Below are 27,349 nucleotides of genomic sequence, written 5' to 3'. Positions count from 1 at the left end.
TAAAAAGTAAACAATGGAATATTTTTCTTAGGGCAAACAAGTTCATTCTATTTTCAGAGACTTTCTGTAATTTAAAACACTTCAGAAGTCAACGACCTCAATTCTCATCATTTTACAGTGAAATGACTGGGCCTACAGTGGTAAAGTGACTTGTCCAAGGTCATATGGCCAATTGGTAGCTTGGATACAAAAGTGCTTTGAATTCGTTTCCCCCAACCAGACACTTTCATCAAAAGGAAGGGCGACTGTTTCTGATTATTCTGAGCCTGTGCTAACACTCTGCTCAGTGTTCTGCATTCAATAAGTAGTCAACAAGTAGTAATGAGATTTGCTTCCAAGAGGTAAACTCAGTTATTGTTTATAAAAAAAACAGTATCCAGCTAGAGTTAAATAGAAAGAACAGATTCCTGCTCAACAGCCATAGTATTTATTGAATAAATGAATGAATGAATGAATGGTTGAATGAATGAATGAAACCTTAGTTCAAAGGTAGATTTGTAGTTGCTGGGTCCTTACATGGATGAAGGAGCCAAACAAAGGCACCACTATCAGTAACACTTAACCTTCTAAATAGACACTGGCCTTAATTAAGGTCTTTTCACATAGGAAAAATAGGTTCTTAATCCGGTTCCAGAATGCCCAATTAGGCCAAAATACAGCATTTTGCACTTTGCACAAGTCAGCAAATCATTTCCTTTGTTATATAAATCCATCCTTAGTATACCTAAAATTTTGGGATACAGCTCAGATCTAACTCAAATGTTTTCCAAAGTAATTCACAAACACATTACTTCAGCATTTCTTCTACATTTAGGAAAACTATTTTTAAAAACCATCATTCTGCAACATTCCCTTTTCCAACTATAGCATATAGTAGGGCTCAACAAACTGTAATATACATGCCCCTGGGTAACATCCAGTAATCTCTGGAAGCCTCCATATTGTTGTATCAAGCAGGGCTGCGAGAAGAACAATTTTTCTTAGTTATTGGCTATTTTTTTCCTTTGTTTCTTAAACTTTCATTAGCAGGATCAAGGTTAATGTAGCCAAGGAGATCTTGTAGGTGGACCAAATTCTCCTCTCTTAACTTCTACTCTTCTACTCTCAGCCATACACTGTTCCAACTAAATTCAAATGGTGGAGAAATGTTTTTGCCACCTTTCCTCCTTCCCTTTCCATTTCATCTTCTTTATTTCTTTCTCCCTTTCCTTAGACAGAACATAGAAGTTCAAACATATCCCCTTTGTGTTCTGTGGGGAAGGAGTAAATGGTGTTTGCGATCAGCCCAGGATAAGAATGGGAGAAACTGAAACCAGGATAAGGGTGAGGAGAAACTGGTTAGGTTCAGCCCTGGGGTCAATGGGGGAATGGAGGTTAAGGAAGAGAAGTCACGATCTTCAGTTCTGTTTTGGCTTTCATAATAGTAACACTCTCCATTTAGGAATGCCAAAATTTCAATGTGACCAAAAGTATAACTGTGTTTAAGGTTTTTTTCTCTTTCATGGTATAGTGTATATGTGAACTGGGGGCAGGGAGAGCTGTGTCAACTCAGATACTAGAAAAGCTACTATAGTAGAGAGTTCACACATACATGGGAACACTTGCTGGAATCTGTCTTATGGCCCACCAATGTGCAACCTGGGCATGTGAAGGCACTAATGACATATGTGGCAACCCTTGCCAATGGGGTCAGGAGCCAGTGTATTAATGATCCCCATCTGAGGTGCATTACGTACAGCTTCTTAGATCTTGGCAGTTTTCAGCCCAATTGTCCATAGTGGTGACCAACTCAACATATACCCATAGAAGCTTTCTCTCCTTTCCTCTTTCATTTTCCCTAGCCCCCCACTACTGGTTCCTGAGAATCCCAGGCTCTGCTTTCTAGGGGTATCCCAGGCTAAAACAACAGAGGTGGTTACAAAGCTGGGAGAAGAAGCCTTTCTCAACAGGTAGAGTCTGCCCCTTATCCCAGTATAGAAATCTAATACTTCAAGGATCAGCATGTAGTTCTAGTATCATCTCCCACATGCATGGGCAATAAAAGAGGAGGGAGTCTATATGGCTGGGGATCCGTTACATTTCTTGAAGAGCACCTTTAAAAGTTGGGATCGGCCAGGCATGGTAGCATGTGCCTGTAGTTCCAGCTCCTCAGGAGGCTGAGGTGGGAGGATCACTACAGCCCAGGAGCTTGAGTCCAGCCTGGGCAATATCACAAGACCCCGTGTCTTTTAAAACAAAAACAACAACAACAACAACAACAAAAAAAAAACCAAACCTGGAATAAACACTTTGAAAAGAAAATCCATAGTCAAAACTCTCTCCACTCCTTTCTCCATGGAACTTTTGTAAGAATTCAAGACTGACTCTTCAATGGGGTACAATGTGCCTGAAATGATGTAAATACTAACACGCACCACCCATAACATACATCTTCTGGTATCCATCCCTACACCCAAAAAGAGGTGCATGATAGGAATAAAGAATTTTTTGAAGTCTATATGTTGCTAAATGGTTCAGGAATAGAAATGGGCTATTAGTCTTCATTCTGTAGACCAGGAAGGCAAACGCAAAAAATTTACTCACACATCATTGAATTCCTCCAGAGACCTTGCAGGTGTAAAAACGTCCAACAGACCAATCACCTGTAAGAAAATATAAAAATTAATAAGTAAATAAATATTAAACTCAGTATAGTACCCATCAGGTCTTAATCTTCTTTTTTTTTTTAAAGAGTCAGGGTCTAGGCCGGGAGCAGTGGCTCACGCCTGTAATCCCAACACTTTGGGAGGCCGAGGCGGGCGGATCACCTGAAGTCAGGAGTTCGAGACCAGCCTGGCCAACATGGTAAAACCCTGTCTCTACTAAAAATACAAACATTAGCCAGGCGTGGTGGCGGGCGCCTGTAATCCCAGCTACTCGGGAGGCTGAGGCAGGAGAACTGATTGAACCTGGGAAGTGGAGGTTGCAGTGACCCGAGATTGCGCCACTGCACTCCAGCCTGGGAGAGTGCAGGTGCAGAGTGAGACTCTGTCTCAAAAAAAAAAAAAAAAGAGTCAGGATCTCACTCTTGACACACAAGCTAGAGTACAGTGACACCATCACAGTTCACTGCAGCTCAAGCAATCCTGTCTCAGCCTCCCAAGTACCTGGGACTATAAGCACGTGCCACCACCATGCCTAGCTAATTTTTCTTTTTTTGTACAGATGTGTCTCACTAGATTGCCCAGGCTGGTCTTGACCTTCTGGCCTCAAGCGATCCTCCCACTTCAGCATCCCAAAGTGCTGGCATTACAGCAGTGAGCCACCACGGCCAGCCACATCTCAATCATTTTAATAGGAACTAATTCAAAACCAGCTACCTCAGTTCCATAACATCACATCATATACTTAATAACTCCAACTAATTTTCTACCCAAATTATGCTTTTGTTTTCTACTTGTTAACATCAATTCTCATATTAACCCACTTTACCATTAAAAATCTTCATCTCTTTAGAATTTAATCATATGTAGTCAGTAGTTTATCAGAAGGCAAAAAGATTTAGGGTCCTTGCCTTACGTATGTACTAATAGTCTAATGAATTAATCCAACAGGTGAAAAAGGTCACACGTCCATGGTTGTTACCGTAATACTGTGTTTTTTAAAAATGTATTCCACGAAAAATTTCCATATTAACTGTATATGCTCCAAAACTGACATTTTTAAAGTCTCAAAATATTCTCAGTATATTCTTGGTATTATTCTCACAAAGTCTTAATGTATAGGGTATTTAAATCAGACAATTTAAAAATGAAAAAAAAAGTCTATTTTTACACAGGGATAAAGCAAAGAGCTACTTAATACTCAATAACCCATGGTCTTTGAGCAGTTTTTCTGATCAGGAATTTATACTGATTTATCCACATACAGCACCCTCCAACCCCTACCTCCCATCTATTTTCCTTAAAACCCAGGCCGTTCATTTCTACAAAGTTAGGCATTGACAAGGCAAATAAGAAATATATAATTCATTTGTAATACGCCCAGCCATATTTGAGAGTATCTGGTTATGAAGCAAGACTGTGGCCTCACTAGCACACTGTTCTAAACTGCCAACTTAAACACAAAGCTCTAGAAGTAAGATATGTTAACACTCAAAACATTATCATGAAAAAGATCTTCTAATTAGGATGTTACTCCACTCATCCAAATATCAGACTTTTTTTTTTTTTTTCTTTGAGACAGAGTTTCGCTCCTGTTGCCCAGGCTGGAGTGCATGGCACAATCTCAGCTCACTGCAACCTCTGCCTCCTGGGTATAAGTGATTCTCCTGCCTCAGCCTCCCGAGTAGCTGGGATTACAGGCATGCACCACCACGCCCGACTCCAAATATCACTTTTTAAAAGCAACTTTAATTTTACAGTCTGAACCTGAAAAGGAGGTGGTGGGACACGTACTTGGAATTCAAGAATAGGTTTCAAGTCCTTGAAAATTGTTCCAAAGGAAATAGAATCACTTTCAGATCTTACCCAGACAACAGTACATAAGAAAACCAAAATTACCCATAATTATACCACCCATTATAACTATCATTAACATTTTGAGATATATTTCCTTTGATTTTCTGATGTACATAAATTAAATTGGGGTTACACCATGCATAGTTTTATATCCTGCCTTTTTATTTAATATTTAAATATTTGTATACAGTATATCTATCATTTGTGTATACCATAACTTAACCAATTTCCTATCTCTAGACATTTAAGGAATACTGCAAGAAAAATATATGTATTTTGCACATCTCATATTTTCTTCCAGGAAATAAATTTCAAGAAACAGAATTACAGAATCAAAGGACACCAATATATTTAAGGATCTTAATATTGTCAAATGGTCCTCCATAGAGGTAAGGCCAACTTACATGCCTCCCAATAGAGTACCTGTGACCTCATTCACAATAGTGCTTTAAATTTAAGTCAAATCCATTTCCTTTTACCTTCTCCATCTAAACCATAATCGTTTCCCTTGAGTTTGGTATACTCCTGGCTTAAGACCTCTGGTCTTTTAATCACTCTCCCTTATACCCACTTCTACTTAAGGTAACTGAGGTCTAGAAGCTAACTTTATTCACCGTTCCAATATTTTCTAATCAATGATTCTTGTTATCTGAGATGCCCATCTCCTCAAAACAATAGAAAAGTTTAAAACTATTTACATTGTTTTACATTGTTTCCATTGTGATTGTGAAAATCCTCCTATGGAAATAAAACTAAATCATTAGAGATCTGATTTACACATGCAAGAGTTACCTCAAAAGACAAAAGTCAAAACTATTTTCAAATAAAAACTCCAATTTCAAACTGAAAACACAACAGACATTTTGTAACCAAGCAGCTATAAGTTTGAACCCCAGTATCAGTTTGTGATTTCTTGGGTCCAAGAGCTTATAATTTCTTCATTCCAATAATGTTGGCACTTGGAATGGAGCCTGGCATTCAGCAGGAGTTCAATGAATGGCTGTTATGTAAATAATAATTGGCAAATACATTTGGTATCTTCTCTGAGTCCCATTTTCCTCATATGAAAAACATGAGGACATCATTGCTTATTTTCACAGTACTGACAGCAAGACTGAGCAGACAATGTATCTGAAGGTGCCTAGTACAAAAGACTGACCCACTGTGGATCATCAAAATAAGTGGTGACCACAGCCCACACAGTTGAATAGACAATTACAAAATACAATATACCTAAGCAAACTATCTGAAGCAGCTACTTCCATTAACAGAATATGAGACATAAAGCTCAACTATTCAAATGATTAAAAAGCATGACTGCAAGAAGAAAAATAAAGTAACCTGAAAAAAAATAGAGAAAAGCCAACTAGTAAATACCCTACCAAATTTTAATTTCCTAAAAAGGGCAATATTTACAATATTTAATGTGTTTAACATAAGCACACCGAAAATAACAATTTTGAGATTAAAACTACCCATGCTAAATCAAAGTACTTAAATTTTTGATGGGTTTTTACAAAATATCCCTCACTCCATTAATCATACTTATGAATATTAATCATAAGGAAAATACTGTAAAACAAAAGCTTATCAGCATTAAAATAGATCTGGAAAATATTTTAGGAATCTATTCATTTCTCATTTCTTTTTTTTTTTTTAATATAATAATAGAGATTGGTTTCTGCCATGTTGCCCAGGCTGGTCTCAAACTTCTGGGTTCAAGCAATCCACCCACCTTGGCCTCCCAAAGTGCTAGGATTACAGGCATGAGCCACTGCGCCCAGCCATTTCTCATTTCTTAAATGGAAATTCCCTTCTAAATCAAGTCATATTTTAATCTATTTCCTTAACTCCTTCTGCTGTTACATGACTTCAGTCACCTCAAAGTAACCCAGGAATCAAATTTTTAGAAAAGACATTCATAATACAAATAAGCAGCAAATATCTCTAATGATTATCCCATCATGGTCCAAAGCCTGGCAAATATAAGTCGTATTTTTATTAAATTAGCACACATACCAAAAAAAAACTTTAACTCAGTATCCAAAGACAATATTTAGCATATTTAACAAAAGCACACCAAAACAATCTCTTGGTCTACAATGGTAAGGTTAAATCTAAGGCTCCCCAAATAAAATTTACAAAATAATTTCCTTGATCATTTTTAAATTCTAAAATGTACAGATCTCTAGGCCCATATATGGGCCATCTCTGTAGTGTCTGCCCAGACAGCAAAGGATGCAGCTGGCAGGCTGCCTCCCTTTAATCTTTCCTTAGAGCAGGTGTTAACGAGATCAAGGTCAGAAGTTCAATCAGGAATGGTCCAACTAACTTTGTTCTGACAGAAACTCTCACAGTCACAGAGGACATCCCCTAGCTTCAGTCACTCACCTAATAAATGTTTATCTATTATTCATGATCACTAACAGAAGAGACAATTCAAGATGAACTACCGATTGTGAGTCAGAGGCATTTTTGTGTAAAAGATCACATGTGCCCTCTGGCACCTGAAAATTGTATTTGTTACCAACACTTAAAATGTTCACAAGTTTTAAGCGCCTGTTGCTGCTGCCTGTGGGAGGTTTGGCCGCTATAAAAATTGGATGGTGACCCAAAACAGTAATTTTTTAAAAAAGAAGAGGAGGGTAAACGAGATGAATTTCTCTGAAAACCCTCAATTAAACTTACCGGAAGTTTTGGTTCTTTATTGGGTAAAACTACTTTGACATTATAAGCACCTAACAAATGTTTTCAAAATAGGCTAAAATGCAGGAATTTTTCTACATCGAGTCAAGTCTTTTGGCTTCAAACATTTGCCAATGGAATAGAGAACTATGAGACATTCAGCCATGTGCCTTATTTTGTTTAAATAACAAATCACTGATATCTAGGTGACCACCTACTGTTAGAACTTAAACATCTTTATATTAAAAAAAGACTGCTAGTAAGCAAGCCACTTATAAAACAATGTATGGAAATTAAAATCCTATTTTTCTAATACCATGATCCCTAAACATTGGCTTAACATATTTATGAAGAAAAGCAAAACAATCAGTGTAGCACTGATAATCTCCTAAACCAGATGTTCTTAAATTAGCATAGCCACATCAATAGGATCCTAGTGGCTCCCAAAGGTGCTCTGGGGTTCCATAAATGTTTGGCTTGCATTTCACTTTCAAAATATCCTTTATACTTGCAAAGCTGTGACACTGTCTCTGTCACATATAATAATGTGTAATGAAAAACAGCATACACACTTAAGTGTGTTAAAAATCAAACGCAAACACATCCCTTAAAGCTGCCAGGCCACTTTGATTTCATGCAGACCTAGGAATAAAGTTTCTGCTGCCAGCTTTTTCCGCATATCTCAACTTCTTGTAAACATGTCACTGATTAGGAAGGCTGCAGCTCCACACTGAACATTCTTAAAACTCTGGTTTGCACATAGCTACTTAAGTAAAATTATACTCAGGAATAGAAGTTGTCTGTAGAAATAGGATTTCCTCAATAGCATACAATCAAAATAAAATGTGAAAATAAAAAGCAGCAGCTGTGATTATAATGGCATCCATAATCCAATTACAAATTTAAGTCTTAATGTTCTCAATTTAGAAGAAACTTGCACTAATGAAACAAATGTACGCTAATGAAGAGTCACTTATCTGTGACTTTTTTCTCGCTATGAAGAAGTTAAATTACTAAAACAGTCTAAATAGTCAAATAATAAATTCACAGATTTTGAATTTTCTTCCACATGGTAACAAGCAGTACAGCCAGAGGACTTTGAAATCTCTATGGCCATTGTTTCCACAATGCTACAAACTTCACAGTACCCTTCATATAGCAGTCACAGAAATTCATAACTTGATTTTGAAATTCAGTAAAATAAGTGTCTTCAGTCAACTGTCTTTTTACTTTCAGTTAGTATTCCAATTATATCCACTTATTTACCGTATTAGAATTTGTAAGCATCTTTGCAGAATGGCAACTGAATCAACAAATTGGTAAAAAAGAAAAAGTTATATTTAACTTAAACAATGCCTCTGACATATTTATTAAAATACGTGAATCTGGAAAAAAAGAAAAATTATTAACAAATATATAAAATAATAGCCATCTCTGATAGGACTTTCGGTGAGCCTAAGGCACTCTTTCTCAGATTTTTCCACTTAAAAATATTAAGGCTATATTATGAGAATATGGGAGTCTGTGGCTATTTTGTCTTTTAATAGCCACAGACTCCCATATTCTCATAATATAGCCTTAGGAAAACCAGGCAAAGAATACATAACTTCTTTTTAATATTTTCTCTTAAAAATTCTTGTGAATTTTGTGTTGTATTTCATAACATATCCTTTAATTTTAAAATTTTAAAGAGTTCTTTCTCCTCTAAAAATCTTTGAGTAAAACTAAAACTCCAGGAAGATGCATCACTTTCATTCCAAGTCTTTGACCTGACATAACCAAGTGGCCACTAACACCCCAGGACAAGAAGCAGGGACCAACGTTTGATGCACTCCAGCATATTTCCACCTGCAGTAATTAAAACATTTTTCCCCAGTCTATTCAAGATCAAAATGTATTCTTCCTTGAATGAATAACTTACATTTTCATGTTTCATATGTTTAAGTAACCGCAGTTCTCTGTAGGTTCTTTTTGCATGAATGATGGACTGAAATGGTCTGGAGAGCTTCTTCACTGCCACACGTAACCCCGTTTTTGTGTCAAAAGCAGCACTAAGGAGAAAAAAGGGAAAAAACCCACCATTAAAAAGCTGTTCTAAATATTATTTTGGGGTATTTATAAGGCTATTTCCAAATTAAAGGGTCTATAACAAAATACCAAAAAAAAGCATAAAGATAAAAAGCAAAATGACCTATTATCCCATTATCCAAATAAAGCTTCTGTTATTATTTTTGGTGTTTTCTCCTTGTCTTTTCTATGTATCTAAATCAGAAGTCAGCAAATTTCTTTCAATGAAGGGCCAGATAGTAATATTTTCAACTTTGCAAGTAAGACCTCTGTCACAACTACTCAACTCTGTGGTTGTATCAGGAAAGCAGCCAGAAAATAAGTTTTAAAATGGGTGTGGCTGTGTTCTAATAAAATTTACAAAAACTGGCAGCTGCCTTATCTAGATGAGCCAACAGATTAATAAACAGAGTTGAATTCTGTCTTCCCTGCCTAGGCCTCACTGTCGTCACCTTGCCACATATGCTGCCTGCTCAGAGTCGAGGCCCAGGAAACCGTGTTTTCAGGACAATAAATTGCCACAAATATTTCTTGAGCACCTACAAAGTACTTGGCACCTTCAGGGAATGGGGGAAGAGCAGAACAGAATAATAAAATAATTTCAAGTAGTGATGAAAATACTATGACTAAATAAAAGGGTAATGGGATAAAGAGTGACAGAAAGCCAGTGGAGTTATACCACTTTAGCTAGGATGGCTGAGGAATGACATCTGAGCTGAGAAGGAAACAATATAATGATTAAATTCCCTATATAAATATATAAGAAAAAGAGCTTCAAGCAGAAGAAATAATAATAATATTAATGTTTATAGAGTCTTTACCCACACATACAAGAAATTGTTCTAAGCCCTTTACATTTATTTGTCTCAATTCAGCTTTTGTATTTCTCCGAATCCCCTATGAAATAAGTACTATTATCATTCTCCCACTTACAAGTAAGAAACTGAAGCAGAGAGAAGTTAGGTAACTTGACCACGGTCACAAAGCTTAAAAGCGGCAGAGCAGGGAGTCTGGATCCAGAGCTTATGCTACTGACCACTTGACTCTGCTATCTCTCAGAAGAGCAAGTGCAAACAAATGAAAAAAGAAACAGAGGTAGGAAACGTATGGCATGCTGGAGTGAGTGACAGAAAGACAGAAAGGCTGTGTGGGTAGAGCACAGGGAGCAAGGGGAGAGTGGGAAGGGATGACGTAAGAGATGCAGGCAGCAGCTAGATCATGGAGGACATCTATAGCAAAAATGCGATGTGTATTTTAATTATTTTTAGAAATCGTCGCCAGGCACAGTGGCTCATGCCTGTAATCCAGCACCTTGGGAGGCCGAGGCGGGAGGATCACGAGGTCAGGAGCTCGAGACCAGTCTGACCAAGATGGTGAAACCCCGTCTCTACTAAAAATACAAAATTAGGCGCAGTGGCAGGTGCCTGTAATCCCAGCTACTCAGGAGGCTGAGGCAGGAGAATCACTTGATCCCAGGAGGCGGAGGTTGCAGTGAGCTGAGATTGCACCATCGCACTCCAGCCTGGCAATAAGAGTGAAACTCTGTCTCAAAAAAAAAAAAAAATAGTAATAACAGAAATTGTCTGGGCCAGTTCCATTATGCCTCATCCTCCAGTTTGTCTCAGTCTCTAACATGTATCCAAGACTTTCTGGTCATCTATTATCACCAAACTCTCTGCCTGCCAAACTTGCTTTTACAACTCTGTACCTACTCCAGTGCCCTTCCTTTCACTCCCAAACTTTTATGGCATACCCTCAATCTTCAAATCCCAATTTGTGATAAACTCCTATAAATCTTCAACCTCTTTTCTGAACCTCCCCTCCATCTCTGAAACTAGGCCATTTCTAGAAGACACTGCTTCTCTTATAGCCCTGCCATTAGAAAGCATTCTCTAATAGCCCAGATACCTCCTGGCTAGCAGGTGGGTAGGAGTCTTCCTTGGCAGCCGTTACCACTTCAGGACCATTACTTTCCATTTGTTCTATAAAATACCTCCTGCTCACAACCCTGAGAAACTATCCCTCTCTGCTGCAGGTATCCACTGACCTGAAATTTTCCATCATTCATTGAAAAGTTAGTTTCTATCCAGAAGATCTCTCTACACTCTCAACTTCTGTCATCATTCTTGGCAACTTCAACATCCAGGTGAATGGCACACCCAACATCCTGTTTCCTGACCTCTCTAGGAAACTCCACCACACCCAGCCATCTTCATGGTCACATTCTAGACCTTTATTCCTACCAAAAACTGCCCACCTACAAAATTTTGAATGCCAGCAGCATTTGCTTTTCATCACAAACCTAGTTACCTCTAGTTTACTTGTACCCTGACTACAACAATTTGTTAACCTCATTGTCATTGCTTGTTTCTATCCTTCAGCCCTCTTCTGTCTTCATCTCCCTTCCTGTTCCATGATTATAATCACTCCCTTGCACTTCTCTCTCTCTCTCTGTCTGTCTGTCTCTCTGATGTACTCACCTGGATAAAGTCTAACCTTGGGTAATCTCAACCACTTAATTCTCCATGACTGAATCCAAGGAACTGAGGTTGAACAAGAAAGACTGTAGAATCAGATTTTCATTCTTAGTTTCTGACCTTAATCTCAAAGAGGCTCTCAATAAAGCCATTTTCTTCTAGTAAGTTCATTTTCCTACTCGAAAATGATCGTTTGACATGTTCTCTCTCAAATCTCCAATTCACCCTCTTCCCTCAAGAGTTGTCCTTGCCTTCACTGAGAAAACAGAAACCATCAAGAGGGGAGCTCCATTTGCTTAGCCCCAAATCTATAAACCCATCGTCTCCACCTTCCCTCTTGCTATAACTAAGAATATGCCCCTGCTTATCAAAATTCAAGACCACAATACATGCTTTGGAGCCACCCCCCTCATCTTCTCAAGGATTTCACTTCTTCATTCCTCTTCTCTCTTGCATCATCAGTGTCTCCCTATCTACTGGACCATTCTCATCAGCATAAATTTGCTCTACTTGTTTACTGCCTTCAGCCAACAAACAAAAGACTTCCCTTAACAGTTCTCCATCACAGTTAAAATTCTCCAAAAAAGTCACCTACACCAGAGGTTCCCAGATCAGCAGCATCAGTTTCACCTGGGAATTTATAAGAAATGAAAATTCTCAGGTACCACCCCAGAGTTAATGGAATAAGAAACTTTGAAGTGGGTCTAATAATCTGTATTTTATCAAGCTCTCCATGTTATTCTAATACATATTACAGTTTGAGAACCACTAATTTATACCTTTGCTATTCAAAGTGTGCTCCATGGACTGGCAGCATTGGCATTATCTGGGAGCTCATTAGAAAATGCAGGATCTCTGCAGACAACAGGAAAGGAAAAAAGAAAAGAAAGGAAAAGGAAAGGAAAGGAGATCTTGGGCCCTAAAATAGAATTTACTTTTTGACAAGATTTCCAGGTGATTAAGGTGTGAGAAGCACACATCTACACAACTGACTCATTTCAATCCCATTCTTTCCTCAATCCATTCCACTGAAACTGCTCTTCTCAAGGTCATTAATGACCTCTGCTACCAAATCCACTTTTCTAAGATTAGTAATTGACATAGTCACCACTTTCTCTAAATACTGTCCATCCTGGAGTCTATATCAACACTTCCATTGGTTTTCTATGACCCCTCTGGCAGCTCCATCTCTGTCTCCACTGCATGTGCTGCTTCTACTCAAACTCTGTATGTTGGAGTTCTTCAGGACTTGGTACTGGGCCCTCTTCTCTCTCCCACATTCTCTTTCTAGATAATCTCATCTATGCCCATGACTTTAAATTAAATGCCATCTATATATTGAAAACTCCCAAATTTATGTCTCTCACTGAAATCTCTTCTCTGAGCCCTGATGTCTCCATAAGAAAGACACATAAGCACCTGAAGCGTACCAAGTTCAAAACACCCAGAACTATTCTTCTCCATGGCTCTGTTATCTCAACAAATGGACTGTTCATCCAGTTGCTCGAGCTAGACATTTGATTGTCATCCTTGATTTCTCCCTTTCTTCAGTCCTCATTCAAATCTATTGGCAAGTCTCATGGTTTTCACCTCCAAAAGACGTCTCAAAGTCAACTGCTCTTCATTTCACCAATATCATATTAGTCCATGTCACTGGCCTACCTCCTTCTAATATGCTTTCCAAATGCATCCAATACAGTCTTTTAAAAATATAAATTATGCCAGGCACAATGGCTCAAGCCTGTAATCCTAGCACTTTGGGAGGCCAGAGCAGGAGGATTGCTTGAGCCCAGAAGTTTGAGATCAGCCTGAGAAACATAGCAAGACCCTGTCTCTGCAAAAAATAAAAAACGGGTTGGGTGCAGTGGCTCACGCCTGTAATCCCAGCACTTTGTGAGGCCAAGGCGGGTGGATCACTTGAGGTCAGGAGTTCAATACCAGTCTGGCCAACATGGTGAAACCCGTCTCTACTAAAAAAATATAAAAATTAGTGGGGTGTGGTGGCACACACTTGTAACCCCAGCTACTTGAGAGTCTGAGGTGGGAGGATCACTTGAATCCAGGAGGTGGAGGTTGCACTGAGCCGAGATTGCATCACTGCACTCAAGCCTGAGCAACAGAGTGAGACTCTGTCTCAAAAAAATAATAATAAATAAATTAAAAATTAGGCAGCCAGGCGCAGTGGCTCACGCCTATAATCCCAGCACTTTGGGAGGCTAAGGTTAGGAGTTTGAGACCAGCCTGGCAACATGGTGAAACCCCATCTCTACTAAAAATATATATTTAAAAAAATTAGCTGGGTGTGGTGGCAGGCGCCTGTAATCCCAGCTACTCGGGAGGCTGAGGCAAGAGAATTGCTTGAACCAGGGAGGTGGAGGTTGCAGTGAGCTGAGATCATGCCATTGCACTCCAGCCTGGGCAACAAGAGCAAAACACCATCTCAAAAAAAAAAAAAAAAAATTAGTCAGGCATGGGCCACCATGCCCAGCTACTTGGGAGGCTGAGGCAGGAAGATTGCTTGAGCCCAGGAAGGCTGAAGCTGCTCAACCTTGTTGTGGTGCGCCATGATGGCACCACTGCACTCTAGCCTGGAAGATACAGTGAGACTCTGTCTCAAAAATGAAAAATAAAAAATAGCAATAAAAGTACAAATTAGATCACACCACTCCCCTCCTTCAAACCATTCAAGGAATCTCCTTGGCATGCAGAGTAAAATGCAAATTTCTCATGATGGCCTACAAGGCCCAGGTGATCTGGTCACCACTGATTATTCCACCTGTTCCTGTGCTACTCTTTCCCTCTCTCTCAGCTGCTATGTTCTGCTAGCTCCTTTCAGTTCTTTTAACTATTCAGACAGGCTGCTCCTGGTTCCTAGGATTTTCTTCTCCTCCGCCCCCATCCCACCCCATAGCTAAATCCTTATCCTTCAAGTATTGGTTTAAATAGTCACCTGCTCAGGAACCTGTTAGGGACCTCTAAGAAGCCATTACTCTGTCACAACACCCTCACTGACTCCTTCCTTATCTCACATAAAAGAGGGTGGTGGTTCTCTTCTTTTCCACTCCCATTGCTCCTACAAACCCATAAATTAGTAACGTCTTCCCTCTCAAAAGTAGCAAGTAAATGTATACTCATCTCTAAACCCAGTTCTCTAAACTAGCTCTGGTGAGACTGGAAAAATGGCCATTGCCCCTGTGGGACCCAGCTTCTTCAACTTCCCACCTCAGAGTTTGCCTTCCACCTGCAAGCTGAACACTTTCTTCTCTCCTCCATTGGTAAGCCTGCTGGGGAGCAAGGAACAGCAGCAGTTTTCTAGCTGATCTGACTGATTAAGTGTGCAAGTTCAATTAACTGGGGAAGAAATAAGAAGCCCACTTGAGTTGCCCATCCAAGGCACTCTGCATGCCAGCTTTACTAATAAAAGTAAATATTTTTATCTCTATTTGACTCCTGAATCTATTCAGCAAAAGGCAGGCTAGAATTAATCAGTACCCTATAGACCCCAACAATCACAATTTATTATTACATGTTTATAATACTCCAACAGAGTGATTAAATAAGAGCTGGGACTTTGGAATTAGACTATCTGGATTTTAATTCCAGTTCTGCCACTTAATAGCTATATAATCTTGAGGATGTTAATTAAATTCTTTCATGAAATGAGAATTATGTTTATATTTCATCTGTTGGATATGTTAGGATTAAATGTAATAACTTTTATAGTAGGTTTGGCAAGGAGCTTGGTCCATGGCAAAGCTCAAATACGCCTCTCAATCACATCTGTAAAAGTAGAGCTACAAGTAAAACCTTGTTTTCATGAACAACATTATAAAATGAAATTATCTTTATGATAAACAGGTTCTCCAAACTAAAATTCAGGACATACTGTTTAACAAGTTTTTTCCCCAATTGTGAATTTACATGAACTTTTCCAAAATTATCAAATTAATTCACATTTTATAAAATCATTGGTATAGTAAAAAATAACTGAAAGAAATATAAAAATTAGAAGCAGTTATTACAATATTAGGATGTCATTGTCACTCATCTACTGCTGACTGTGAATCCAGTACATAACACACAAGGATAATCATTAAATAAACTTCAATGTTTTGTTACACATTCATACTTGCCTCCCCTTGTGTCACACACACATAGAAAATGTGGGTTACTAGATTCTTCATATATCCTAATATAATTCTGTTTAACTTCTAAATTTATTGATGTACACCTTCCTTTATTCACAATGGATTTAAAGCAGACTGAAATTGTATATATAAAACCTGACAAAATGGTAAGTGATTAAGGGAAAATAAGAAAGTCTGTACAGCTGAGGTTAGCATATATCATGAGGTCCTTTCTTTTTTTTTTTTTTTTTTTTTTTTTTTTTTGAGACAGAGTCTTGCTGTGTCACCCAGGCTGGAGTGCAGTGGCGCGATCTCGGCTCACTGCAAGCACCGCCTCCCGGGTTCACGCCATTCTCCTGCCTCAGCCTCCCCAGCAGCTGGGACTACAGGTGCATGCCACCACACCCAGCTAGTTTTTTTGTATTTTTAGTAGAGATGGGGTTTCACCGTGTTAGCCAGGATGGTCTCGATCTCCTGATCTCGTGATCCGCCCACCTCAGCCTCCCAAAGGGCTGGGATTACAGGTGTGAGCCACCACGCCCGGCCAGAGGTCCTTTTTAAATACCCATTAGAGGTAGGCCTCAAATTTGGCTCAAAGCTCACTAAAGCCATTAACAAAGAGAACACAATCAGTTAGGACATGAATCACAGAAGCCATACAATAAAAACCAACCAGGTACTCAGGAGAGCTGAAGAGAGGCATAATTATTCCTATAATAAACCAGGGAAAAGTTCATTCTGTGTATGTTCAAGAAGGAGACATATAATGTGGTAAAAATGTCCTAATCAACATCTTTAAAAGAATATAATAGTGGGTTTCAGATGGTTTTCTTTTTAGAGCATCCATCAGTACAGATTGCTGTCGTAAGGCCAAAATACAGTTCATTATTAGCAAAGAGGGTAGGAGTACAAAGTATTACGGTGTTGCTTTTTTTTTTTTCTTTAAGGTCTCACTCTGTCACCCAGGCTGGAGTGGAGTCATGTAATCATGGCTCACTGCAGCCTCAACCTCCTGGCCTCAAGCAATCCTCCAACCTTAGCCTCCTGGGTAGCCAGGACTACAGGCACGTGCCACCAAGCTTCGCTAATTATTTTGATTTTTGTAGACACAGGGTCCCACTATGTTCCCTAGGCTGGTCTTGAACTCCTAGGCTAAGTGATCCTCCTGCCTCGGACTCCCAATAAGTACAGGGGTTACAGGCATGAGCCACCATACCTGGCCTCTCTGACAGACTTAATCCAAGAGGAAATATTAAATACATTTAGAAAAACAGATAAGCTCCATATTCTTCAGACAATCCTCCAAAGATGACTGGAGCTATCAATGAGCTTTTTGTTTATTATTTTTAAAATTTTCTTTTGTAGAGATGGGGCCTTGCTTGTTGCCCAGGCTGGTCTCGAACTCCTGGCCTCAGGCGATCCTCCCACCTCAGCCTCTCAAAGTGTTTGGGTTACAGGCATGAGCCACCATGTTCGGCTGTCAACTGAGCTTTTGATAGGTATAGAGATATAGGGAACTTGTGTTTATATTCCATGATGGGCACCTGACTTGTAGATTTTCTGTTATAAGGTAATGGCAGATCAATAAATTTAACATCAGCTGAGTAGAGAAAGGGAGACAACCTCTTAAGAAAGGTAAGGTGCTGGACAAGTGCCCATGTCCACAGAGTATTAAAGTACAAACGACTGCACCATGATTTTCCTCAAAAAACAATCTGTGTTTTCATCAACAGAATATGAAGAATGAGTAATCACTCAGCAAGTCTTTGAGTAATTTGTGGGGATCGTAAGTGATTTTACAATTTCTTTCAATGGTCATAGATGACTTCTAAGAAGATAAACACAATTTGGTTTACTTTTGGAAGTTAATGGAAATATTTAAATATATTGAAATCTGTAGTTACACTGAATTAGCAAAGTCTCATTAATACATTAAATTCATTAGAATATCTATAAAGTGAGGGCCGGGTGCGGTGGCTCACGACTGTAATCCCAGAACTTTGGGAGGCCGAGGTGGGCAGATCACCTGAGGTTGGGTATTCGCGACCAGCCTGACCAACATGGAGAAACCCCGTCTCTACTAAAAATACAAAATTAGCCAGGTGTGGTGGTGCATGCCTATAATCTCAGCTACTTGGGAGGCTGACACAGGAGAATCGCTTGAACCCGGGAGGTAGAGGTTGTGGTGAGCTGAGATTGCGCCATTGCACTCCAGCCTGGGCAACAAGAGCGAAACTCCATCTCAAAAAAAAAAAAAAAAAAGAAAGAAAAAGAAAAAAGAATATCTATAAAGTGAGAAGAAATAATTTGCAAAAACATGACACCTCTTCTCCGGATCATACAATTTCAGGCTTTTTTTCCAACTGAATCAGGATAATTAATAATAGTCTTCAAAACTTGCCTTCTAAATAACTAAATAATTAAGACCACTAACTTGGAACTTTCTCTTTACCTGTAGCACCTGGAACAAATTTCAATAAATGACATACTGGAAATATTTTTCTGCACATGTTACACTCTATTACAGAAGCCTAGCTTTTCTTCCTTCCATATTCAAGTAAATGTGCAAATATCACTGTTGCTCTGAAGCGGATGCTCTGTCCTGCCATTTTGGAAATAATGTCTTGAAAATAAAGGCAACTTTATGCAAAAATTGGAACTTAAGTTTGATTTAGGAACCTCAAAAAATATTCTTCAAACCTAGTGAAATAGAAAAATTAAAATTATATACATTTATCTTCTTCAGAGTAGCAGGAGATTTAAGATTGACTTTAAAAACTCAAAATTTAAAACATTAGCTTTAATATCTTCGCTAACTCTCAAATATCTTGTTTTAATGTCAACACAACAGTATTTATTTAATCACAAAACAATTTCACCACTGCAATTACATATATAGTATTTTTTAATGAAACTTACTTTCATTTTTAATTTTTTTTTTTGAGACGGGGTCTTGCTCTGTTGCCCAGGCTAGAGTGTGGTGGCATGATCACGGCTCAATGCAGCTTTGACTTCCCAGGCCCCAACAAACCTCCCACCTCAGCTTCCCGAGTAGCTGCTACTACTGAGGCACACCACGACGCCTGGCTAATTTTTTTATATTTTTGGTAGAGACAAAGTTTCACCATGTTGCCCAGGCTGGTTTAGAAATCCTGAGCTCCTGAGCTCAAGTAATTCACCTGCCTCAGCCTGCCAAAGTGCTGGGATTGCAGGCATGAGCCTGCAAGTTCCAAATGAAAGTAGAATGATTTTATAAGATGTTTCCTGCTAGGTGCGGTGGCTCACACCTGTAATCCTAGCACTTTGGAAGTCTGAGGCAGGAGGAAGCTTGAGCTCAGGAGTTCAAGACCAGCCTGGGCAACTTCATGACATAGTGAGACCTCGTGTCTACGAAAAAAAAAAAAAATTAGGTGGGCATGGCGGCACACACCTGTAGTCTCAGCTACTTTGGGTGGCTGAGGTAGGAAGATCACTTGAACTCAGGAGTTCAAGGCTGCAGTGAGCCATTGACTGCGTAACTACACTTCCACCCGGGTGACAGAGCAAAACCCTGTCCCCCAACCCAGCCACAAAAAAAAAAAAAAAAAAAGATATTCCTTCACTGAAGCTTTAAAAGCTGATTGTTTATGACCTCAAGGAACTAAGAAATCTAGCCAAGGAGTCAAAATGAACAGAGGCACACATAAATTTACCAGACTTTGACAAAGCAATACATTTGTTTCCTCTAATCCATTCTTTACACTCCAGCAAGACCAATTTTAAAACAATTTTCCTCCACAGTTCACAACTCAAGAAACTCCAACAGCTCTCTACTACCTAAAGAACCATTTGTAGACTTTTTAGAAATGCAACTGCCTAAGTCCCACTCCAGATCTCATTCTTAATTTCCAGAGGTATGTTTAAAAGTTCCACAAGTGAGTCTGAAGCACAACAAGAATGAGAACCACAACTGGGTTCACCCTACCTGAGATGTTCCTCCTGTCAGAACAGTCCTTTTCATATCTATTCTCTTGGTTTATGTTTTCTCTTGTCTGAAAATGTTTCCTTTTCTTCTCTCCAAATACCCATCTTTCTAAATAATCTTCAAATCCTTTCTCCTCCATAAAACCATACTGACCACTATAACTCACAATGTCTCCACTTCTCTGTACACATCAATACCTTCATACATATATACACAATTTATTAATATTTTAGGTCTATTTCTTTTACACATTGGTGGGCATTTAACACTGATGAATGACTGGCAAATTTCCTTCGCTACAGTAAATCTAAAATATAAGCATCAATATTTATACCTATATATTTCAAACTTTCAAAATTATGTTACATTAATACCTAGAGTTATTGAAAACTTCAGGTAAATTGGTTCATTCCTGATTGTAATTTTTATAACTACTGTCAGTCATCAGTGCTAATGATGACATCCGCTTCACATATCTAAACTGAACCATTCAAGTTTGTAACATGAATCCCATTCCAACGGAAGTTAGTGCTACATCTCTGGTATCTTCAAGAAGTGTGTAGGAAAGTAATCAAGGGAAAGCATGAAACATTACATCTCAATAGATTTAGAATCCAAAGGATCAGTCATTCTTGAGATTAGGTTTGAAAGTACAAATTTGGAAGGATAGTATATGAACAAGACCATTGTTGAGACTATCAGATAATGAATTCAAAAAGAATATGCACAGAAAGAGAAAAGAAAATTTAAGAATGGATCATGGAGCAGAAAGAAAAGAGGAAGAAAAAACTTTCCAATGGATGAAATAGGAGAATTAGAGAAACACAAGGAAAAATCTGAATAGCAGAGTACTTTAAGGTGGTGTTTAAAAAAAAAAAAGAGCACAATAAATGTTAAGATGTATACATTGTGACACTAAAGTTAGTTACTGCCTCACAGCCTTAAAGTAATTAAAGCAGTAGCAATGATAATTCAGGAAAAGGCATTGTATCTTCTAAGGTACCAGAATACATAATGTGCCTAAATGACATTCTAAATCAAAGAAGGCTGATCTTCCTGAGTTACTGCTACCTGAGATCCACAAGATCTTCAAAATTTCAGTCTGTTATTACCTAATATTTTTAAAACTAAGCAAGCCTTCCCAGATGCAAGAACCTTCAAAAACATACAGAAAATTAATTCACAATGTACTACTTCTTGCTCCTTAGTTTATGTGCAGCTCTCTTTGTGGTTTTCTAAACAGCATTTTATTTCTAGGAGTTTGAAAATGCTAAATACTGAAAGAAGACAGGAGAGAAAGGACACAGAATACCAGAAGAGACACTAGGGAAAATGCTACCTACCTACCAACTTGGACTTCATGCTAATTTCCTTTCCAGAAAAAATTCAAAACACCCTAAGTTGGGGCCATGACAATGACAAAACACAATTATTCATGAAAATTGGGTCTCCCTCACTAATTAGTTGTTTCTCAAATGTGCCAGTGATACACCTGGCCTCTTGCAAACATGCTTGTGCAAGTTCTCCCATCCATTAAGCTTATTGGGTTATAGCTAGGACCTTGACCATTAGAAATGCTGTTACTCTCCTAGAAATAACAAAAATCATGTTTAGAGAGGCCCAATTTATAATGCAGAAAGTACAGCATTTCTGCTTTTTTGCAGGTGGAAGGTTCATGTTATCCCATCTAGTTTTTACTCAATCAAATATACAGGGTTATCAATCCAAATATATAGGGTTATATAAGTGGTTCTCAACTAAAGGTGATTTTGCCCTCCCTACCCGTCAAGAGATATGTGGCAATGTCTAGATATTTTTGGTTGTCACAACTGGGAATTGCTATTAGTATATAGTGAGTTGGAGACAGGGATGCTGCTAAACATACTACACTGCACAAGTCAGTCCCTCACAACAAAACATTATCCCACCTAAGATGTCAATAGGTTGAATTACCCTGGGTTATACAGGTTGAGTATCCCTAATCTGAAAATCCAAAACCTAAAATGCTTCAAGATCCAAAACTACAGAGGACTTCCAAAGCCATCTATGAGGAAACATAAATATGTCTCCTCTGGACTGATACTTTTTTTTTTTTTTTTTGAGACTGAGTCTTGCTCTATCGCCCAGACAGGGGTGCAGGGGAGTGATCTCGGCTCACTGCAACCTCCGCCTCCCGGGTTAAAGTGATTCTTGTGCCTCAGCCTCCTGAATAGCTGGGATTACAGGCACACACCACCATGCCCAACTAATTTTTGTAGAGATGGGGTTTCACCATGTTGGCCAGGCTGATCTCAAACTCCTGACCTCAAGTGATCCGCCCACCTTGGCCTCCCAAAGTGCTGGGATTACAGGCGTGAGCCACTGCACCCAGCCTGGACTGATACTTTAGAAAGCAGGGACCCTTCTTTTTTTTAAAATCTCTGTAAACAAAATATCTAGTATAGTGCACTGGAAATATTAAATTAATGAACTTACGAAAACAAAGAACAAAACTGGTATGCTTTTTTTCTTCACATGCTCAGATTGTGTGGTGTCTACATTTTAAGCCATAAGTTTGAAAATGCAATCAATACACACTTTTGAGTAGAATGACAGTAAGACACACATACTCACACACACACACCTTCCTTCATATCACAGGCACAGTGACAATATCACCAAGGCCTAAGAGAAGTAAGTTTTGAGGAAAATAAGGAGTTTGTAACCACATATTCAAATAACAGGAGCCAACTTGTTCAGGGTCTAATGGTACTCAGACAGCAGGTCTAGACAAAATAAACATTTGTTCTATTACCTTTTTGTTATGTTGCCATGGGAATCTATGTTTGCAGGAAAACTTATTTTCTGCAACCTGATGATAGAGCAGTAAAAGAGGGGGAGCTCTGATGAAAAGAGGAGAGGGGTTTACATCTGTAAAGGCAGGGAGGACAATAAATAATATGGGTTTTTATAGGATCACATGTCTGTAGATAATCTTTCAATCTACATGATATATTTAAGTTTAACAGAGAAGTCCTTGGGGCCTCAAAGCTAAGACATTAATGACAGATAACAATGGTCTAACCTCTACTAAAAGTATTATAATGGGGAAAAGGCAGAGGAATGTAAAGCAGAAAAAGGGTCAAATAAAATCAAATAAAACTTAAATGTTTAACTGTTGAAAGAAGGTAAAAATGACTTTTAAAACATGATCCAAAAGTAAGAAAAACCCTAAAAGCCAAAGAAGTTAAAAAACACTCAATCTGCCAGCAGACTAATCTTCCTTTTTCAGCTAAACTCAAGAGCTAATCTCTGCTCCTTCCTTTTGGCAACAAAAACCTGAAAAAGTAAAGTAAGCCCATGTTATTTAAAGAGCTGGACTGGAATACCCTAAATTTCTAGGGCCCAACAAAAATACTGGCTCTGGCACTCTGGGACTGCTGGAATGAGAGTTGTGAGCATGGGTCAGGGCTTGCACCAATTCATCTAACTCCACCGTTCTATCCTATTCACAGTAGTGGTTTAGGGTAGAATGGGTAAGGAACCGAAACGAAAAACTTGGGACCCTAGAGCACAGTAATCTGTTAAAACAAGATTTAGGTCATGTCCTTCCTCTGGTCATAACCCTCCAAGGCTTCCCCTCTCACTTAAAGGAAAAGTCACAGTCTGTATAAAGGCAAATAAGACCCTACATGATCCCTGCATATCTGCAACCCTCTCCTCACCCCACTTTTCTCCCTATATTTGGCCCCTGGTTCATTTAGCTCTAGCTGTACTGGTCTCTTAGCTATTTCCTGGAGCACAGGGCCCTTACCTCAGGGCTTTTGCACACTTGCTAATCCTCAGCCTAGAATGTTCTCACATCCTCACCCATGTCCAACCAGTGTCCTATATCACCTTCTTCAGGTTTTTGCTCAATTGTTACTTTATCAATGATGCTTACCCTGTTCACCTTTCTTAAAAGTGCAACAGCCATCCTAGCACTCACTCTCCTTCCCTTCTTGCATTTTCTCCACAGCACTTATCTGACACACTATATATTTTGTTTATTATCTACTTCCACTCTTCCACTGCCATCCCCATTAGAATATAGCTTCCTTTTTTTTTTTTCTTTTTGGAGACAGGGTATCACTCTGTCACCCAAGCTGGAGTACAGTGGCAGGATCACAGCTCACTACAGCCTCAACTTCCCAGGCTCAAGCAATCCTCTCAGGCTCAAGCAATCCTTCCACCTCAGCCTCCCAAGTAGCTGGAACTACAGGAGTGTGCCACCAAGCATCCATAATTTTTTATTTTTATTTTTTAGTAGAGGAGCCTCCCCATTTTTCCCAGGATGCTGGTTTCTAACTACTGGGCTCAAGGAAACCTACCTTGGCCTCCCAAAGTGCAGGAATTACAGGTGTGAGCCACTCACTGCACCTGGCCAGAATACAGCTTCTTAAGGCAGAAATTTTTGTCTCTTTTGTTCACATTTCATCTCCAGCACTTACGGCAAACCATACATGGTAGGCACTCAAGGTATAATGAGTCCTGTCCTCAAGGAGATTACCATGAACCTATGCTCCTTCCCCTTTCTCTCTACAATCTTGGACCCTGTAACACTCTTTTGTAACTTTGTAACACGAAGTTCAGAAAATGGCACTAAAATATATCCATTTGCCCAAGGCCAAAACTCAGAAATCCTAGACTCCTCACTCTCCTATACTTCTTTCCCCCAACATTCAGCCTTGGAGCCAAGCATGCCCAAAACCCAGTATCCATTTGTCAAGTACAGAATTTACAAACCACCACTTCTTCTTCCCTATAATAAATTATTAAAAGACTTGAACACTGCACGGGAAAGCTGGTTAATTTTGTAAATCCTTAACACATACATACAGGTGTACCTCAAAGATATCATGAGTTCAGTTCCAGACAACCACAACACAGTGAATATCACAAAAAAATGAGTGACATAAATTTTTTGGTTTCCCAGTGCATATAAAAGTTATATTTACATGATACTGTAGTCTATTAAGTATGCACTAGCAGTATGTCAAAAATATATATATATATATACACACATACCTTAATTTAAAAATATTTTATTAGCCGGGCACAGTGGCTCATACCTATTACTCTCAGCACTTTGGGAGGCCAAAGCAGGAGGATCGCTTGAGGTCAAGAGTTTGAGACCAGCCTAGCCAACATGGTGAAACTCCATCTCTATTAAAAATACAAAAATTGGCTGAGCATGGTGGTGCACACCTGTAATCCCAGCTACTCGGGAGGCTAAGGTGGGAGAATTGCTTGAACCTGGGAGGTGGGTGCAGTGAGCCGAGATCGTGCCACTGCACTCCAGGCTGGGCAACAGAGCGAGACTCCATCTCGAAAAAATAAATAAATAAATAAATACTTTTTTGCTAAAAAATGCTAAGGGTCACCTGAGCCTTCAGCAAGTCATTATCTTCTTGCTGGTGGAGGGTCTTGTCTCAGTGTTGATGGCTGCTGCCTACTCAGGGTGATGGCTGCTGACTACTCAGGGTGATAACTGCTGAAGGCTGGAATGACTATGGCAATTTCTAAAAATAAGACAACGGTGAAGCTTGCTGCATTGATTTATTCTTCCTTTCGTGATAGATTTCTCTGTAGCCTGCAATGGTGTTTGATAGCATTTTACCCACAGTAGAACTACTTTCAAAATGGGAGTCAATCCTCTCAAACCTTGCTGCTGCTTTATCAACTAAGTTTATGTAATATTCTAAACCCTTTGTTGTCATTTCAACAACGTTCATAAGCATCTTCCCCAACAGCAGATTCCACCTCAAGAAACTACTTTATTTATTCATTCCTGAGAAGCAATTTCTCATCTATTGATTTTTTTTTTTTTTTTTTTTTTTTGAGATGTACTCTTGCTCTATCGCCCAGGCTGGAGTGCAGTGGCACGATCTCGGTTGCCACTTGGTTGCAGTGGCTCACTGCAACCTCCACTTCCCAGGTTCAAGCAATTCTCCTGCCTCAGCCTCCCAAGCAGCTGGGACTATAGGTGTACACCACAACACCAAAAAATATAAAAAACAAATTTTTGTATTTTTTGTAGAGGCAGAGTTTCGCCATGTTGGCCAGGCTGGTCTCAAACTCCTGACCTCAGATGATCTGCCTGCCTCAGCCTCCCAAAGTGCTGAAATTACAGGTGTTAGCCACCGCCCCCAGCCACCTTGCACTATAAGTTATGCTATGGAGACAGGTTCTTTCCTTAAACCTATGAACCACCCTCTGCTAGCTTCAAACTTATCTTTTGCAGCTTTCTCACCTGTCTCAAACTTCATACAATTAAAGAGAGTTAGGGCTTTGCTCTAGATTAGGCTTTGACTTAAGGGCATGTTGTGGTTGGTCTGATCTTTTATCCAGACCACTAAAACTTTCTCCAGCTCAGCAACAAGGCTGTGTTGCTTTCTAATCATTCATTTGTTTACTGGAATATAACTTTTAATTTCCTTCAAAAACTTTTCATTTGCATTCACAAATTGGCTGTTTGGTACAAGAAGCCTAGCTTTCAGCTTATCTCAGTTTTCGACATGCCTTCCTCACTATGCTTAATCATTTCTAGCTTTTGATTTAAAGTAAGAGGCATGCAAACATTCCTTTCACTTGAACATTTAGAAACCACTGTAGTGTTATTAATTGGCCTAATTTCAGTATTATTGTGTCTCAGGGAATAAGGACGCCTTAAGAGATGGAGAGAGGGAACAGCTGGTTGGCAGAGCAGTCAGAACACACACAATGTTTATCAATTAAGTCTGCCTATGGGCATGGTTCCAGACACCTCAAAACAATTACAACAGCAACATCAAAGATCAGTGATCTCAGATCCCCATAATATTTAATAATAATGAGAAAGTTTGAAATATTGCGAGAACTGCCGGGCACAGTGGCTCACACCTGTAATCCCAGCAGAACTGCCGGGCATGGTGGCTCACACCTGTAATCCCAGCACTTTGGGAGGCCAAGGCAGGCAGATCACAAGGTCAGGAGTTCGAGACCAGCCTGACCAACATGGTGAAACCCCATCTCTACTAAAAATACAAAAATTAGCCAGGTGTGGTGGCACATGCCTGTGGTCCCAGCTACTCGGGAGGCTGAGGCAGGAGAATCGCTTGAAACCGGAAGGCAGAAGTTGCAGTGAGCCGAGATCGCACCATGGCACTCCAGCCTGGGCGACAGAGCAAAACTCCGTCTCAAAAAAAAAAAAAAAAAGAAAGAAAGAAATATTGCGAGAATTACCAAAATGTGACACACAGACATGAAGTGAGCACATGCTTTTGGAAAAATGGTGCCAAAAGACTCGCTTACCACAGGGTTGTCACTAACCTTCAATTTGCAAAAAAAAAGCAATTATCTGTGAAGCATAATAAAACGAGTTGTGCCTGTGCTTAATTTATGGAAGCATTGTGAAAGACAAACTACTCCAAATACTGAAAGTTTCTTTTACAAAAACATTTCCAAGTTTAAAGAAGTTTTTGGTTATTTTCCTGACGAAACAGCTGCATGACTTCCATAGCAGCCATGAGA

At 39.2% G+C, this 27,349-nt stretch overlaps 1 protein-coding gene across 13 annotated transcripts in view; it reads right to left on the bottom strand.

The window, feature by feature from the left end:
• Positions 1–27,349, bottom strand: part of MAPK14 (mitogen-activated protein kinase 14) — a 95,272-nt gene that overhangs the window by 61,034 nt on the left and 6,889 nt on the right. For all 13 annotated transcript variants that reach the window (XM_063604866.1, XM_003818916.7, XM_055113540.2 and 10 more), the window contains exons 2-3: positions 9,106–9,235; positions 2,584–2,642 (exon numbers count right to left, since the gene is read on the bottom strand). In XM_063604866.1, coding sequence (XP_063460936.1) covers positions 2,584–2,642; positions 9,106–9,235 — 189 coding nt within the window. The remainder of the gene's footprint in view (positions 1–2,583; positions 2,643–9,105; positions 9,236–27,349) is intronic.

This window comes from Pan paniscus, chromosome 5 (genome assembly GCF_029289425.2).
Source record: "Pan paniscus chromosome 5, NHGRI_mPanPan1-v2.0_pri, whole genome shotgun sequence".
Taxonomy (NCBI): domain Eukaryota; kingdom Metazoa; phylum Chordata; class Mammalia; order Primates; family Hominidae; genus Pan; species Pan paniscus.
This window is presented reverse-complemented; position numbering and strand designations above follow the sequence as displayed.